This window comes from Oryctolagus cuniculus, chromosome 14 (assembly GCF_051225735.1).
Source record: "Oryctolagus cuniculus isolate XC-2025 breed Fujian yellow rabbit chromosome 14, ASM5122573v1, whole genome shotgun sequence".
NCBI classification, from domain to species: Eukaryota; Metazoa; Chordata; class Mammalia; order Lagomorpha; family Leporidae; genus Oryctolagus; species Oryctolagus cuniculus.
In genome coordinates this window covers 60,621,816-60,640,655 of record NC_142880.1, presented here as the reverse complement: position 1 = coordinate 60,640,655, position 18,840 = coordinate 60,621,816, and the positions used below count along the sequence as shown (strand labels likewise).

The 18,840-nt window shown below is 42.2% G+C and overlaps 1 protein-coding gene across 8 annotated transcripts in view; it reads right to left on the bottom strand.

The window, feature by feature from the left end:
• Positions 1-389: 389 nt before the first annotated feature.
• RAI14 (retinoic acid induced 14) overlaps positions 390-18,840 on the bottom strand; it is a 171,588-nt gene continuing 153,137 nt past the window's right edge. For 4 of the 8 annotated variants that reach the window (XM_070056633.2, XM_070056630.2, XM_051853523.3 and 1 more), the window contains 6 exons: positions 14,217-14,271; positions 10,757-10,875; positions 7,651-9,183; positions 5,815-5,964; positions 3,437-3,502; positions 390-2,285 (listed from right to left, as the gene is read on the bottom strand). In XM_070056633.2, the coding sequence (XP_069912734.2) occupies positions 2,208-2,285; positions 3,437-3,502; positions 5,815-5,964; positions 7,651-9,183; positions 10,757-10,875; positions 14,217-14,271 (2,001 nt within the window). In that variant the 3' untranslated portion in view covers positions 390-2,207. Of the gene's footprint in view, positions 2,286-3,436; positions 3,503-5,814; positions 5,965-7,650; positions 9,184-10,756; positions 10,876-14,216; positions 14,275-18,840 lie in introns of all 8 variants that reach the window. The other 4 variants (XM_051853524.3, XM_070056632.2, XM_089312699.1 and 1 more) reach the window with 1 other exon arrangement.

Here is an 18,840-nt window from a genome sequence, read left to right as displayed (position 1 = left end):
CAATCATATGATGAAGTACCTTGTAGCAGTTAAAAGGAATGAGATGTAGCTAGTCAGCTTCCCATCCAACTTCTTCCTAATACATCCTAGGAGGCAGCATATGAAATCTCAAGTCCTTGGGCCCCTGGCCACCAAGTGGAAGACCTGGATGGAGTTTTGGCATGACCCAGCCCTGGCTGTTGTAGGTATTTGGGGAGTGAACCAGAGGATGGAAGATCCCAATACTCCTTTCCCTTTCTTTCTCTCCCCTTACCCACCCCCATCACTCTGCCTTTCAAATAGATGAAAACAGTCAAACATAAAAAACCCATCACAATGAAATGCTATTGAACTGGTTTTCAGAAGCCACAGATATGCTTATGAACACACCAAAAAATCAACAGCAGAGATGCAAAATGAAACGAGTTTATTTTCTGCAATAACTTCTGTAAAGTACAAAGACAAAAAGCTAAACTACAGCATATAACTTTTCAATATTTAACCAGAGTACTTGTAATAAATATGTATCCTGAAACAAGATAAAAGGCTACACTTTGTCAGGCATCCTACAAAATGTCTCAAGTTTTATACTCTGCAGCATTTCTGTGCGGGGGCTGTCGGGGAATGCTCTTTTATATTTTCTTAAGTGCTGTGACAAAGTCCTTTCACATTTCTTTGGAGCGTTTTTCAAATTGCTTAACCATAATTAAACAACTTAAGAAAAGTAACAGCAAGTTTCAAAGCCATTTTTGTTTTGCTGTCATTGGTCCTCATCCAATACAGATGAACAAATCAGACAGTACAGCCGAGCGTGCCCTCAGAGCCTGGGCAGCCCGAAGGGACGCGGGCCCTTTCTAAGCAGGCCCTCACTTTTTGCTCCACACTTTGAGGAGGTCTGCATTCTGTTTATCTCCTCAATAAGCTTGATGCCCTAAGAGAAGCTGCAAGCAAGTTAGAAACATTTTTTTCACCTGAAAGTAAACTGAACAGAAATTCTCCCCCCTACCCAATACCCACGTTATGCACCATAATGTTACCATTTCAGAGTTTTTAGCTTCAAAGTTGAATTACTGATTGGTACTAACAATCCTTCCAGAAATAACTTATGGGTGCTTGTAGAGTTGGGGCATTCAAACAACTTCAATGGGTAAAAAAAGGGGATATACTATCTTCAGAAATACACAACAGTTCTGGGGACACAATGGCAGGAAGTCCTGGGGGTACTGGGGCAGCTCCTATTAAGTTTGGGCTACATAACTACCTTTTGCTGTAGCTGAAAACAGTTCTATTTTTATAAAGTCGTAAGCATGGTTACCTAAAAAATATTCTGTTAATACAATCTAATGTAATTTCACTTTCGGGGTTTAGATATGAAAACATCTTTAAGAGCCAATAAAAATATTATAGAGAAGAAAAAAACACTTCTTAAAAATTGAGGTTAAGAATTTTTATGAGGCATTTCTTTTGGCTGTAAACACACAGTTTACTGTCCCTTGTTGAAAACACAAATGCTCGGATTTCCTGAGGTTCACAAATAACAGAAGGAGGCAAGTTTGCATAGAAAATTTGCAATATGTCAACGATTCACTTAAAATTTTTAAGGACATTTTGCATTTCTTTTCAAAGTTCGTACTTCAGTTAATAGTGCTTATCAAAGCATGAGACCGATAAGCAAGGTGTTGAGATAGGTAAGGCAGATGGAGGCAGGGTGCAGATGGTATCAGAGCTTTTAAATCCACAGGCTGTCAAGATAAAGGATATTAAACATGCACTTCACAACTAGTGCCATTTGGTTAGAAATTAAATCACGTTTTGGGATTGGAAGCAAAGGCAAAAAGAGTTCTCTTGTGCCGAATGGCACAGGCTGAGTGTAGGAACTGAAGCAGCATTCACTGCATGGAGGCCTCAGCACATCCCTGGGGATGATGAAACCACCGAGGAGGGTGCCACCTGCCAGCATCCGGACCAGACCTCTGGGCGTGGCTGATCCTAGCTCTGGAATCCAAAGGGATGACAGGAACTTTCACCCCTGCTGGTTTGAAATCTCTGTGCAGTTCTGAGGAGGGCAGTCCTCTGAAACCAATTCTCAGAACCCTCTCAGGAAGGGAAGAAGCTATGCTGGGTCCCAGTGCATACCACAACTAGAACAATGGCAGTGGTTGCCAACAACTCCAGATCAAACACAAGGATGGACAACAAGGGGCCAGTGTCCTGCCAAGGAATTCACTTTACTTCTTCGGGGACTGGTTTTTACACATGGTAAGAATTTGCTTCAGGACTTTCTGGACATCTTCATCCATCTGACCCTAGGAAATGCAAACAAAAGACACTCATCAGAACCTATATTAAGTCACAGCACTTTCTGCCTGGAGAATCAACGGCCAGTTGGAATGAAGCCCTTGGCTGCTTCTCCCATATTGCAGAGGAATGTCAGCCCTGTCTATACCCACGTTTCCATGAAGCACTGGGCTCCAGAGAGAGCTCTGCTCTTATCTATCTGGTGGATGATGAAGCTGGGTCTGTCAAAGGCCTTGGTAGTATAGCTGGGATCTCAGTTGCAAATGTGGGCCCCACCAGCCAGAAAACCAGCAGTCAAAGAAGGAAGGCAGTGCTGGGAGACTGGAGTATCGGCATGACCCATCTTCCTTCATTTCTCAGTAAATGGTGAGGCTATCCCAGTGTACTGGGCACAGTGCTCCCGCCACAAACTCCAAAGCACAGCAAAGGCACTGAAGAACGCTCCAGTGAAAAGGAGTCTCCTCATTTCAGGCATGGAAAGGCAAGACACAGTGGCAAAGGTGGTTCTGCATGAAGGATCGCTGTGAGTGAGACCCCAGTGGAAAGAAGGGGCCATCGAAGGATGTACTTTTCTCTGAAGGGAGGAGGGAACTTCCAATTTGCATATGGCCCTGTCTAAAAAGCAACAGAGTTTGTGAACTCAAACGGCTTTCATAGCCTTGGCAGCTCAGGTCAAAAGCCTCAGGTGATCACTGAGTGTCAATTGTTAAATCAACAATAGGAGTCACTGTGCACCTGCTCCCCATGTAGGACCTCTGTCCTTAATGAGTTGTACTATGAGAATTAATGGTAAAACTAGTCTTCAAACTGTACTTTATACTTTGTGTGTCTGTGTGGGTGCAAATAGTTGAAATCTCTCCTTAGTAAACAGTTGGTCTTCTGTATATAAAGTCAATTAAAAACAAATCTTAATGGAAAATGGAACGGGAGAGGGAGTGGGAGGTGGGATGGAAGTGCAGATGGGAGGGCGGGTATGGGGGGAAGAAACACTATATCCCTAAAAGCTGTACATATGAAAATTTGTATTCATTAAATAAAAACCTTCAAAAGGAAAAGAAACCGAAAAGGGGTCTCTTCTAACTCTTATTCATTCTACTGGCTTAGTGATGGAAGCTTTGACAGCTAGGCTGTCCAGACACTCTGTGTGGAATTTTCATACCTGTACAGCATACAGAAGGTGCATTCTGTAGACTGATATGACCTCCTGATGTTGTTTCTTGCATTCCTAGGAAGAGACAATTGGATATTATCAATGAGCTTCAGAGATCTTTAATGTACAAAAAAAAGGAAATATTTGAGAAAGCCATCAACTGCTACTTATGTGACTCCCCAACTACATGCTAGAATATGAAATTTCTAAAATGGCTGTGGGCCCACTGGTCTGTGAGTTTCTGAATACTAACCAGTATTCTTAGGGGAAAAAAAATCTACCTGTTTCACCTCGGGTCAACTCTGGAAGTACATTCATGAGTTCAATCATTTATGGGAACTTTTTAGAGTGTTCTGTATGCTTCATCTTTTTCTATAATGTCCAAATTTTAATTAACTTATTTAGTGATTGTGATTAAATTCTTGAAAAAAGTTCTCTTTTTAAGGGAGCTGCTGGTCACCACCTACTACATAAGCAGTGAACTATAATCCCCTAGAGAGCTCACATATGTAGCTGTCAGGGTACTGGAAGGAAACAGGGTGAAGACCCCAATCTCAAGTGATTCTTTACAGTTGTTGGAATCCTTGTTGGGCAATGACTCCAATTTCTCAGAGTTCTGAATTGTTCTCATTTGAAGAGGTTTTTCCTCCTAATCATGGAAACTGAGACTATCATGTATGTGTTACTTCAAAAAGTTCCATCAGTAACTTCCTTTTCACTTCCTTCCTTTTGAAGGACAACCTTTGAAAACTCAGGGCTTTGAAATTCATGCAATAAAAAGATATACTTGGTATCTCTCTTTTTGTTATCTCCTCCCTACCTTTCTGCAAATCCTACTCAATTATTTATGACTCTATCTTCCGACACTGTCTTCTTTTCCATCCCTGATTTTGTTAGCATTTAGTTGACTTAATATCTGCATTAATGATCCCTGTAACACCTTGGCTTCTCAGCTGCTCAACTTGCTCAGCTTCCCACTTCTTGTAGGAAATGTCTCACGGCTCTCCCAGTCTGAGTAGACATTTCCTCTGCATGACTACATTTCGCAGGCCATGTCTTTGTCAATGGAGCTTGCCATATTTACTTAACTATTGACTGGAAATTCCATGAGGGAAGGGGCTATGTTTTATTCATTTTTATCAGCACCATGTACAATACTGATACAAACTAGGAGCGCAACAAATACATGCTGAATAATTGTAAGAAGTATGAAATCCTTAGCATGTCATCTCCAGGTCTGCAATCACACTTTTATCAAGAGAATAACATACAGAACGCAGTAAGAAACATCATCTCCTCCTCTGATTACTCTACCGCTGCTTAGAACTATTACCACTAGAGAGCTAGTATTGCCACGAACACTGCAGAAACCTGAATTCATTAGTATTACATTTATACTAAAGACATCATGTAATCCGTGGTTTGTTTGTAATGGAATTGACAGTTCAGGACAGATGAACCCTTGATTTCATGTGGCAAAAGTAGCATGTCTTGTAAACTAAACATAACAGATGTTGTGGTAGGCTAAATAATGGCCCTCCAGAAATGCCTACCTCCTTATCCCCATACCTGGGAATGTCACCTTTACATGGGAAAAGGGATTCTGCAAATGTAATTAAGGCTTTTGAGATGGAATCTGGATTATAATGCATAATCTAGATGGCTTTAGATGTAATCAAAGGGGTCCTTTTAAGAGGAAGGCAGAAGGAGAGGAGCAGACAGAAGGCAGAGGAAGGGGCCATAAGCCAAGTAATTCAAGTGGCCCCTACAAGCTGTTAACTTGTCAAGGAAGTGTATCTCCCCTAGGGCCTCCATGAGGAAATAGCCTTATCAACACTTCGACTTCAGCGAAACTGATTTCAGATCTCTGAATTTCAGAATTATAAGACAATAAATTCCCATTGTTTTATACTAAATTGGCAGTGACTTGCTACAAAGTCATAGGAAACCAATTCAGACATGAAGGAGCCTTCCTGGGTGAACTAAGGTGAGGCCTAGAGTTCAAATACATAGATACGCAGCTACAAGAGACTGTGGCCCCAGAAAAAAAAAGTTTAGCTGCTGCACGACTTGGGGAACACAGGTGCAGAAAAAATAAAGGGGAAAAGCTGGTGGGTGAGAGAAGCAGCAGCCTTGTTCCCTGTCCTGCTGATTCCTTTTCCCAGAGATACACAGGACCCGTCGCACTGAAGGTAAGGCTGGGCATTCCACCAGCAGCTCCCTCCTCTGCCCTCACTGACGTCCTCAGCCAACTGCTCACGTAAGTACGACATGCCTTCAGTCTGGGAATCTTTGTGTTCACATCATCTTGCCCCACCCCAGCCGAGTGGCACGTGACCTGCCTTGCCCTCCACCCCAAACCAGGCAGCAGAAGCAACACCACTCACAGCCAGCTGGTTCTGTAGCTGTTTGACCTGGTGCTGTAGCGCTTCCAGCTGCTGACTCTGTCTTTTGGACGAGCTTGTTGAGTAGGAGAGCTGCGAGAGGCTGTTCAGGGCCTCCTTCAACTTGGTGACTTCCTTCGCCATCTCATTGATCTAGTGAATAAGGAAACCTGTATCAATAGACAATATTATGTCTGCAGAAGCAAAATTCCAGCTATTTCTAAGCTTCGAACATGGTCTTCTATAGTGGCCCCTGGGATCTGAAACTTTGGAGTGATTTCTTTTGTGCTCAATATTTTAAGTTTTTATTTGGGGCTGGGGTCGGCAGCTGGGAACTCCATCTGTGTCTCTCATGTAGGTGGCAGGAACCAAATTACTCGAGCCATCACTGCTGCATCCCATGGTCTGCCTTAGCAAGAATCTGGAGTCAGGGGCTGTAGTTGGGAATCGAACTGAGGTACTCTGACGTGGGACGCGTAACCAGTAGTCTAAACACCTGCTCCCCGCTTTTGACTTTTTAGAGAAAACCTATAAGAGACAGATATCAAGCAAACCAACAAACTCTTCTACATCCATTAGGTTCACATAAAGGCTCCTAAATTATATATTGTGTTTTGATTTGCATGAATGTAACAAAAGCTGTGAGGCTGATTTCCTTCTTTTACCCTTCAAAGGGGTGTGGTTAAAAAAGCCTCACATATTCTTTATTTGAAGATAACTATGTCTTGCCCAATAATGCGGACATAGGTAATCAGGAGTAAGTTCTAGAAACCCTGATATCTCTAGACAAAGGGAACACAACAGGGGACGGTGTTGACACTCACAGTGTTGGTTTGAGACCTGGCTGCTTCTCTTCCCATCCAGCTTCCTGCCGATGCATGAGGGAAGGCAGCAGATGATGGCCTAAGTGTTGGGGCCCTGCAACCCACGTAGGAGACTCAAATGGAGTGCCTGGCTCCTGGCTTCAGCCTGGCCCAGCCCTGGCCATTGCAGTCATTTGAGGAAATAAACCAGGGATGGAAGATAATTCTCTCTCTTTTTCTCCTTCTCTTTGTCATGCTGCCTTTCAGATACTAATTAAATTAATCTTAGAAAAAATAAAGAGAATGCAACCATCCACCTCACTCCCGCCCCCACTTCCAAACCTCCTATCCCTACTGGCTTCTGAAGCTCTTTTTTAAATACTCCTTCATTCAAGAAAAGAGTGTTCTAATGAATGGCACTGAGAGCCTCTGGCACAGGGGTCCACAGATGCAGGGCCAATTCCAGTGCAGAACCATCCACCCTTTCCCCCTGTGTCCCTCCTTCCCCTGCCTGTGCCATCTCCAAATACATGCTCCCCACACCCCTCACCTCCCTTCCCATGCACCTTTGAAAATGGGGGGAGGCAGGGAGGGGAGTTTTAATGCTGACTTGGGGTGGGCCAAGCCTCATGGAGCTCAGGGAAGCAGAATTAAGTCTAGAAGTATTTGGGTTTCCATAGAATGAAGGAATCTGTTCTGGATTCAAAGGGAGGAGCTGATTCTAGATGGGTCACAAACACTTTCCCGTCTGCAAGTTCACTTCTGATCTCCAACACCAACAAGACTTCTGGTAGAATGATTTTTAAAGGACACAGAGGCCTAGGTACAAGGGGAAGTGGCAGGAGACTGTTTATATTTTTAAAATAAATATCCAGCACACCGTTCTTTCTGCGGCTTTGGGAACACTGACAGTCAGGTATAGAACCTCTGAGTATCTACAACATGTTAGTGCTCACACCACAAATGTCTACCACAGTAAAGGGTGAAGGTTCAGAGCACACTGCCGGAAATCTAACAGCAAGAGAATTTCACCAACCTTTTTATCTTTATCTTCCTCCAGTTTTGAAGAGCTCTCAGAGTACCTTTTCATGTCCGCCAGTTCTTCCTGAGCATGCTGGAATTTGTGCAGAAGTTCATTTACTTCCTGCTCTTTGGATTTCAAGAGGCTCTGAATATTTTCCTTCTCCCTTTTCACTTGGGAGACCTCGCTTCTGATCTGGGCCACCTCCAAATGGACCTTCTCTTTCTCTTTTAGCGACTCCTTTAACTTGGATGTCAACACACTCACTTCGCTCTCCAAGGATGACTGCAGCTTTTCATAGGAAGACCTGGGTACCATTGCATCGGTCATAGCAGCTTTCTCTTCCAGGAGTTGCTTCTCCAGCTTTGCCACTTCCCCCTCCTTGCTTGCAAGGTGCTCCTTAAGGCTGCTGATTTTTTCTTCCATCTCTTTCGCAGAGGTCCGCAGTGTGGTTATCACTTGCAGGTGTTCTGCGATAGAGACAGAGTTCTCTTTCTGCGCATCTACCAGCTGCTTGAGCTGGCTCAGCTCGTTCAACACTTTGGAATACTGAGACTTCATTTCGTTAAGTGCCTCTTCTGCTTTAGCCCTGGACGCGTTCGTCACGTGCATCAGTTTCTCATGCTCTGCTTTAGGGATGTATTCGGCTGTTACGTCCACCAGGGACTTCCTCTTCCGGTAATCCTCCAGCTCGGCCTGCGCTTCCTTGTACAGCTGCGACAGCTCACTCACCTGCTTATTGAGTTCATCGATCATCCTGTTCATGGCCTCTCTCATGTCCTCAGCTTCATCACTGGCTTCCTGCGTCATCTGACTTTGCAGCGTGTCTTTCAGTTTCGTAATTTCTTCTTGAGCCTCCTGGTATTTCTCAAACAAAAACGCTTTCTCCTTATTCATATTCTCAATAACAGAGCAATAGGAGCGTTTCATCTCCTCGTACTCCTCCCCAGGCGGCTTAGTCACGGTGCTCTTCTTCTCTGTAAGTTTCTCCTCCAACTCTCTCACTTTCTCTTTATTTCTCTCACTTTCCTCTAATGCCTTCTGCAGATCCTGCTTCAGCACGTCCAACTCCTCCTCTGTAACCCTCAGCTCACGGAGATGGGAATAGCTCTCCACGTGTTCGGGCGAGACGAGGCCCAGTTTCATCTGCTTCTGCACACTAAGGACTTCCTTCATGGCCTCCTCATACTTGCTCTGAGTTTCTTTAAGTTTCTGGCTGAGGTCAGAGCCATTCTCTGAAATCTCTGTGTTGTTCAAGCCCACAGGGTCGGGCCTTCGGGACTGGAGTTCGGCTTGCAGCTGTTTCCTCTCAGCTTCAGAGCTCTCCAATTTCTTCTGCAAGTCTTGCAAAACCTCTTGGAGTTGCTGAATTCTGACATCGCTGTCAGCAGTCGATTTGCCCAAGAGATCTGTTAAGACAGATGGAGATGATTTGGATTCTGGGGGACAGGCTTCGCTGGGTTTGCTCAGAGATGGTGGCAAGTCAGTCTGGGTGGAGTGGTAAGAGTCAAAGCTGAGGTCGGCTTCTGCCTCCTTGGGTGATTTGGCCTGGGGTGGGAAAGCAAGAATTAAATGGCACTGAACATGTGGTGAGGCAAGCTTGTAACTGGAAGTAGTGCAACAAATCTGAAACGCAGGCATGGACAAGCAGCACAGCTGGATCCGTTTACATGTATACCCTGGCACCGTGCAGAAAATATGGCCTGGGACACGCGAGTCAGATAAACACCACAAAGCTCACTCTTTGCTTAATTAGCACAAAGTATTTGTGTCACGTTAGAAACACTGGAATTGGGGCTGGCCTTGCGGATTCAGCAGCCACTTGCGACACGGGCATCCTGTATCAGAGTGCCAGCTTGAGTCCTGGCTGCTCTGCTTCCCACCCAGCTCCCTGCTAGTGTGCCTGGGAAAGCAGCTGAAATGGCCCAGATGCTTGGGCCGCTGGCACCCACATAGAGACCCAGAGTTCCAGGCCCCTGGCTTTGACCTGGGCCAGCCCTGGATGTTGTGGCCATTTGAGGAGTGAGCCAGCAGATGCAAGATCTCTCTCTCTCTCTGTCTCTCCCTCTTTCTCTGTTATTCTGCCTTTCAAATAAATAAAATCTGTTTTTAGGAAAATAAAAACACTGGGATGGTTTTGTCTGTATAACTTCTGATCCAACCACTTCCTTTGGTTCTCATATCCTTATAGTTGCTAAGAGACAATCGGCCTAAATACAGCTATTTCTTATGAAGTTCTGAAATCTAGTAAATGATCAACTCACAAAATGAAAAGCTAATATTATACACATATATTTCAAATTTTGTATATTTTTATACACAAAGCACATTTACATGAATTTTGCTTATATCTATATTTGCTTATATCTCTATTTGCTTATATATATCTAATAAGCAAAATTCATATAAATGTGGCTTGTACATATCTATAAGTTTTTAAATATAAATATAAATAAGTTTTTAAATATTTATTTATTTTATTTGAATGGCAAAGAGAGAGAGAGAGAGATAGCAAGAACTTCCATCTGCTGATTCACTCCCCAGATGCCTACAATTGTAGCTGGGTCAGGCCAAGGCCAGGAACCTGGAACTTGATCTGAGTCTCTCACACGTTTGACATTGACCCAAACACTTGAGCCATCATCTGCTGCCTCCCAGGGTGCACATGAGCAGGAAGCTTGATCAGAAACAGAGGAGGGTTTCCAACCCAGGCACTCTAATTTGGGATGTAGATGTCACGAGCAATATGTTAACTCCTATACCAAACGCATATCTGTATCTATATACACACATATACACAATATATATTTATATATAGTGCATATATACTTATATATACTTTGTGGTATATACCAAATGCCTATATATATATAGATACAACGTGTATATATTTATATATATATATACAATATCATACCATGTATTGATTATATATGATTTATAGGAAGAGTTAATGAACAATATTCAAGAGTCAAATAATTGAAAACTATAGGATGCCTATAACTAACTACATGTAAAAAAGAAGAAATTCATGTATATGTTTAAAACAAAATACATCTCATTATCCCTAAAAAAAACCCCAATAGCTACAGAACAGTCTGTGGTAGCAGTGTTTTCCTACCTGTAGTTTATCTTGTAATTCTTTATTGTGTAAGGTAAGGGAAGCAACTTTGGCTTGCAATAGAGCAAGAAGATCTTGTTGGTCAGCTTCAGAACTGATGTCCAATAAGCTATCAGCACCTTGGAAAAGAGAAAGGCAATTTAAAAGAATATAAGAAGAATGAAATGGGTATTTCTCTAACAAACTCATCTTCCAGCCTCATCCAATTCTTCTTAGGCCTGACTGCGAAGCTCCCACCAGCTGGACTGATTACAGCAGCAACTCCCAGGTACTGGCCTTTCCTTACAGGGGTATTCCTAGCACAATACGTATACAAATGAATTCTGCAAACAGATGGATTTGGTCACACGCCTTCCATTCACTTATCATACCTTCCCAAACACCCTTAGGGCCATTCCTTTGGTGTTAAGTGCTTTGAGCGTTCTCCCTCCAAACATGATCTCTAACTTCCTGTATCTATCTGGACCATGACTTTCAGGAGCTGGCCCCAATCTGCTTTTTCAGGTGTTTGACTTACCACTTCTTTCCTAGCTTCCACGTTCCTCAGATTCAAGGTTCCTGTTACACCCTGATCTCTAACTCCCTGGAACTGATTCTTTCATTCTCAACCCACAGGAGTTCTCCTGCAGCGACTCTCAGCCTGGATAACTCCCAGGCATCCTCCAGGGCCCATGTCAGACTCTGCCTCCTCTTCAAAGCACTTTCTGACCATTCTAGCAAGAAGTGATCTCCTGAGTCCCGCAGTAGTTACTGTTGGTAAGCGCCAACCTGTGACACGCTGCAGTTTATCAGGTGGAAATAGCATCTATAGCAGTGCTACTCAAAGCGCTCACTGAGACAAGAGGAGGAACTCGCTCAGAATGTAATGCAATGCACTGCTTCCTTCATCCAGAAAGCCTTGCTATGAAACAAATGTCAGCTGGACAACATAGCATCCTTCAGCGACGTGGCAGCATGACTTTATGGTACAAACTCCTTAACTGGAGCCAAATAGCAATAGTTTATAGACCATAGTCTGAACGGCACAGATCTAATTGTTTTTACTGGTAGGCTTTGCATTTTCTTACAGCCATTTAATGCAGAGATGAAAACTTTAGTCTTCATTTGGAAGGCTACAAAATAACATTTTCTCAGCAAAAAAAGGCTTGCTTCTGATAACAACTCACTGTTCTGAGGCCCAAGCTACTGCTTTCTCAGTCCTCTTGGCGTGAAGTCTGGTGAGTTTGCAGTGAGCCAGAGGACTGGGAGCATAATTGCAATTCTAAGCAATAGAAATTACTTCTTAGATATAATGGATGGTTTTAAAAGTATACAGTGGGAGCAGTTAAGATGCCTGTGTCCTATATCAGAGTGCCTGAGTGTGATTTTTGGTTCTAGTTCTCCTTTTTGGCTTCCTGCCAGTAAAGACCCTGTGAGGAAGCAGCAATGGCTGAAGTAGTTGGGTCCTTGTCACCCATAACGGAGACCTGGATCGAGCTTCTGGCTCCTGGCTGCAGCCCTAGACACAGCCCAGCTTCCGCTATTGTAGGCATTTGGCAAGTGACCAGTGGATGGGATGGGAGCTGTCAGTTTGTCTCTCAAATTAAAGAAAAGAAAGAAATTAAAAGTCACTGTAACATATGTTAAGTTAAATCAATGTTGATCTCTGCTGGGAATTAGGAAGTTAATATTTTGAATTCTGCAAATTAAAGGCTCCAGGTACCATAAACTGAGAAACTAAATGCTGGGGCAAAAAGAAGCCTTAGAAACCACTGATTCTACATATTAAATTGATCCTGAAGATTCTGTACTATATTCCTTGAGACCTTAGGACAGTTTCTGCAAAGATATAATGGACTCAGGGGGCCGGCGCCGTGGCTCACTTGGTTCCCTCCCCCTGCGGTGCTGGCATCCCATATGAGCGCCGGGTTCTAGTCCCGGTTGCTCCTCTTCCAGTCCAGCTCTCTGCTATGGCCCAGGAAGGCAGTGGAGGATGGCCCAAGTGCTTAGGTGCCTGCACCCGCATGGGAGACCAGGAAGAAGCACCTGGCTCCTGGCTTTGGATCAGCGTAGCTCTGGCCGTGGCGGCCATTTTGGGGGGTGAACCAATGGAAGGAAGACCTTTCTCTCTCTCTCTAACTCTGTCAAAAAAAAAAAAAAAAAAAAAAAGATATAATGGACTCAGTCCTGTCTGCATGATATTATAACACCTGTCGTGTGTGTGTCTACTTCAAACCCAAAGTAGAAAGGTTCCACTATGGTATCAAATATCAAACAGGGTGCACTGTTGCTTCTCCTTCATGAAATAACTCAGCTGCATCCAGTGCTGTCAGCTGGACCCATGGAGTTCATCTCAAAATAATGTATGTATGTATGTATGTATGTGAGAGAGCACGTGTGCAAGAGCAAGCGTGAGCGTGTGCACATACTCAGATCTGCTGGTTCACTCCCCAAATGTCCACAACAGCCAGGGTTGGGCCAACCCAAAGCCAGGAGCCTGGAACTCAAGCCACATGGTCCATGTAGGTGGCAGGAACCCAATCACTTAAGACATCACCTGCTGCCTCCCAGAGTCTGGAGTTGGGAGTTGGAAGCCAGGATGGAGCCCAGGTACTGTTATACAGGACACAGGCATCCTAGTCGGTGTCTTTACTGGACAGCCAAACGCCTACCACTCCAAGTAATGTTTTTAAATACATTACCTAAATGGTGAATCCACAATCATTTAAGAGCTTATTTTATCACACACCAATTAACAAGTTCTGGTAGCAACTTTAATAACTGCCATGATTTTTGGTAGCAGTATTATAAATGATATTCCAAGATATGTGCAGGAATGGTAAGGTGAAGGGAAATCATCTGTGACTTCTCTTGGAGACACACTCACTGGTCAGTTATGCCACTGGGTTTTATTGGCTTTATTTGTAAGTGAAATCAATGCCAGCATTTAGTTGGGAACAAATGAAAACAAACATGTATTTTTTCATCTAAACCCAGAGACCCTTTAAAACTCAGGGTAAGGCCCCTTGCAGGACAGAGAATATGGCCTATGCAACACTGGCAGCTCTATGATGCCTGCCCCTCTACGCAGGGCCTGGCTTGGTCTACGCTCTCTTAAAAAGGAACAAGGTCTAGAGTTTGTTCAAAGAACAAAGATGGTTGCTCCTTGGGGCAGGCATTTGGCACAGTAGTTAACATGTGCCTTGGGATGCCTGTACCCTGCATGGCAGTGCCTGGTTTGAATCTGCTTCCAATCCAGCCTCCTGCTAGTATGCACCCTGGGAGACAGTAGGTGATTGACAGCTCATGTCTTTGGGTCCTTGTCGCTCATAGGAGACTGAGATTAATTTCCAGTCTCCTGGTTTCTGCCTAGCTTTGCCCTGGCTGTTGCTGGCATTTGGGGGAGAACCAGCAGATGAAAGATCTTTCTGTCTTTCAAATAAAATGAAAAATAAATTCAAAAGTTGTTCCTTGATCTTACCTGTAGTACTGTCACTTAGTCTGTCCTTGTTTTCTCGTATGGAACTGATCTCAGCCTGCTGAGACACAAAAGTGAATTAGAAGAATATTCCTAAGCATAACATGGCATGAAAGAACAGAACAGATTTTCCTCTGTGACTTTCACACTGCAATCCCACCGGAAAAATCTCAAAGAAGACATTTTAAAATATAAGTGAATAAAAGTGACAGTTGTACAGTAAGGTATAGTTTCTAAGACATTAGACAGCTCCAGAGGGTATATTCTCAAAACTTTTTCCAGAATTTTCATTTCATTTGTACAATACAAATATCTTTAAGACTATAATAATTTTACATTATAGTTTACTGGGCTATGTCCTAAAAACCTGAGCTGACAAATACTACTTACATCATGAAATCAAACAAAAGTTGTATCTATCTGTGTTACACATTGATAAAAATATATTCAAAGCAGATCTTTCGGCTTTACCATTTCATAAATTATCTGTTATTAATATATTGTTACTATTCTTTCTAAGAGAAATAGTAATACATGAAACCCATCGGGAAAGGTTAAGGAAACTTAAGAGATAAAGAAATCCATATAGTTGTGGATTGGTAATTGATTCCCTAAATATTTCTTCTAAATCTTTGTTCTTCAGTATCTGCTTTGTTAATTGATTGCAAAAGTTCTTGGAACTTCAAAGCAAGACTCTCATTTCAAAGTATTACAGTGATTTGCCAGAACTTACTATGTTTTATCTAGATGAGCCTCAGACAGTGACAAGAGAATTTTTCAGCAAAGAAACTTTTGTGAAAGCCCCAAATGCTAAAATTAAAGTGGCTTTTTTTGGCAAGTGTTTATCTTTATAAAAGGCTATCTTTTCACTTTTAAAAAGAGTATTTGTTCTTCAACCGGATAAATTTAAAAATCTGCATACATTTAAAGATTATAATTTATACATTATGAAATATATGCCTAAAGAATTACCACCTTAATCAAATAGTATCTACATTTCTCCTAAAAATTTTATTGTCTCTATTCGTAAGTAAAATCAATGCTAGCATTTAGTTGGGAACATATGAAAACAGACATGTATTTTTTCATCTAAACCCAGAGACCCTTTGTATCTACATTTCTCCTAAAAGTTTCTTCATTCTTCATTACAGCCAATTCTTACCCACCCAGTACCAACCACAACTCTCCATTTTGCATTTTCTAGAATTTCTATAAATAGAATGTCATAGAACATGGATTAATTATATAAGTCTAATGAAAGCTAGGGAAATGATAGGCTGATAGAATCATTTTCAAGATCATTATACATCCGAGTTAAAAGAAAACTATAGTAATTCTTACATGAGGAAAATAAATACAAAATAATACATTTGAATTTAATTTTATTATGAGTTTTATTTCTTCCCATGTATAATCTCCTAGTGATTGGTAAACAAATATGGAATGGAAATATCATCCCACTTCCATAAAATATTTTCCAATGATAGACTTTATTCAGATTGGACCATTCTGTACACTAATATCTTTCCTTTTGTTTCAGGAACTTACCTAGGATAGAATATCGTATGTAAAGCATTTTCTCTTTTTTTTTTTTAAATTTTATTTATTGGACAGGTAGGGTTACAGACAGTGAGAGGGAGAGACAGAGAGAAAGGTCTTCCTTCTTTTGGTTCACCCCTAAATGGCTTCCACGGCCGGAGCTAGGCTGATCCGAAGCCAGGAGCCAGGTGCTTCCTCCTGGTCTCCCATGGGGGTGCGGGGGCCCAAACACCTGGGCCATCCTCCACTGCCTTCCCGGGCCACAGCAGAGAGCTGGACTGGAAGGGGAGCAACTGGGATTAGAACACGGGGCTCACATGGGATTCCGGCGCCACAGGTGGAGGATTAGCCAAGTGAGCCACGGCGCTGGCCCCATGTAAAGCATTTTCTAAAATGTAGTTTTTGTCATTTCCTAAATAACCTATGTTTAGGAATCAATGAAGGGAGGGATTACCAGTCAGAAGCTGATCAATTCCATAATTTAGCTGTTTAAAAAAATCTTATTTTTCAGATGACAAATAAAAATTGTATATATTTAAGCTAAACATCGTGATGTTTTAAAATGTGTATTTGAGACTAATGAAAAAATGTTCAAGATCACTAGCAATCAGGGAAATGCAAATCAAAACCACAATGAGGTTTCACCTCACCCCAGGTAGAATGGCTCACATTCAGAAATCTACCAACAATAGATGCTGGAGAGGATGGGGGGAAAAAGGGACACTAACCCACTGTTGGTGGGAATGAAAACTGGTTAAGCCACTATGGAAGTCAGTCTGGAGATTCCTCAGAAACCTGATATATAACCCTACCATTCAACCCAGCCATCCAACTCCTTGGAATTTACCCAAAGGAAATTAAATTGGCAAACAAAAAAGCAGTCTGCACCTTAATGTTTATTGCAGCTCAATTCACAATAGCTAAGACCTGGAACCAACCCAAATGCCCATCAACAGTACATTGGGTAAAGAAATTATGGAACATGTACTCTATAGAATACTATACAGCAGTCAAAAACAATGAAATCCGGTCATTTGCAACAAGATGGAGGAATCTGGAAAACATTATGCTGAGTGAATTAAGCCAGTCCCAAAGGGACAAATATCATATGTTCTCCCTAATCAGTGACAACTAACCAACCACAAAAAGGAAACCTGTTTAAGTGAAATGGACACTACAAGAAACAGTGACTTGATCAGCCCTTGTCCTGACTGTTGATGTATAATGTAATACTTTATCCCTTTTAGTATTTTTTTTTTGTTCTAGTACTATTGGTTGAACTCTGTAATTAACACACAATTATTCTTAGGTGTTTAAATTTTAACTGAAAAGTGATCCCTGTTAAATACAAGAGTGGGAATAAGAGAGGGAGGAGATGTACAATTTGGGACATGCTCAGTTGGACTTGCCCCAAATGGTGGAGTTAGACACGTGCCAGGGGATTCCAATACAATCCCATCAAGGTGGCTTGTACCAATGCCATCTCACTAGTCCAAGTGATCAATTTCAGTTCACAATTGATCACACTGATAGGTCTAAGAGTCAAAGGGATAACACAAACAAGACTAGTGTCTGCTAATACTAACTGATAGAATCAAAAAGGGAGAGAACGATCCAACATGGGAAGTGGGATACACAGCAGACTCATAGAATGGCAGATGTCCTAAATAGCACTCTGGCCTCAGAATCAGCCCTTAAGGCATTTGGATATGGCTGAAGAGCCCATGAGAGTATTTTAGGCATGGAAAGCCAAGACACTCTGGCAAAAATTTAAAAAAGACCTAAATGAAAGATCTCTGTGAGTGAGATCCCAGTGGAAAGAACGGGGCCATCAAAGAAGGAGGTACCTTTCTCTGAAGGGAGGAGAGAACTTCCACTTTGACTATGACCCTGTCGGAATAAGATCAAAGTCAGCGAACTCAAAAGGCTTCCATAGCCTTGACAACTCATGACTAGAGCCTAGGGAGATTACTGACGCCATAAACAAGAGTGTCAATTTGTTAAGTCAACAACAGGAGTCACTGTGTACTTACTTCTCATGTGGGATCTGTCCTTAATGTGTTGTCCAATGTGAATTAATGCTATAACTAGTACTGAAACAGTATTTTATACTTTATGTATGTTCTGTGTGGGTGCAAACTGATGAAATCTTTACTTAATATATACTAAATCGATTTTCTGTATATAAAGATAATTGAAAATGAATCTTGATGTGAATGGAATGGGAGAGGGAGTGGGAGATGGGAGGGGTGGGAGTGGTAGCGAAATTATGGGGGGGGGCATTGTAATCCATAAACTGTACTTTGGAAATTTATATTTACTAAATTAAAAAATATATAAAAAATGTGTATTTGAGGTGTAGTGCTAAATCAAGCTAATCAACATATGCATTTTCTCACACGCTTATCATTTTTTTGTGGTGAGAACACTTAAAGTTTATTCTCTTAGCAAATTTCAAGAATACAATATGGTGCCTTTAAGGACAGTCACCAGGCTGTATAAGAGATCTCTTGAACTTGGTCCTCCTGTTGAAGTGAAATGTGGTATCCCTTTGACCAACATCCTCCAGGCAGCCCTAGACACTATTCTGATCTCTATGAGTCCATCTTTTTCAGATTCTACGTGTAAGTGAAATTTTTTTAGAAAATGAAAAAATTAATTACTGGTTAGCAAATAATTTATTCATGCTGTCTGTTGTATGGCATTAGTGCCAGCAAATATAATAAATTAATCTTTGTGTTAAGAAGAGTGTGAATCAATGATTCAGTTGTATTCTCTTGTTCAATACCATGTTACTTAATAAATGCCTATTCTATATCTTAAAATATTGTAATAAACGCCGGCGCCGTGGCTCACTAGGCTAATCCTTTGCCTTGCGGCGCCGGCACACCAGATTCTAGTCCTGGTCGGGGCGCCGGATTCTATCCCGGTTGCCCCTCTTCCAGGCCAGCTCTCTGCTGTGGCCAGGGAGTGCAGTAGAGGATGGCCCAAGTACTTGGGCCCTGCACCCCGTGGGAGACCAGGATAAGTACCTGGCTCCTGCCATCGGATCAGCGTGGTGCGCCAGGCGCAGCGGCCATTGGAGGGT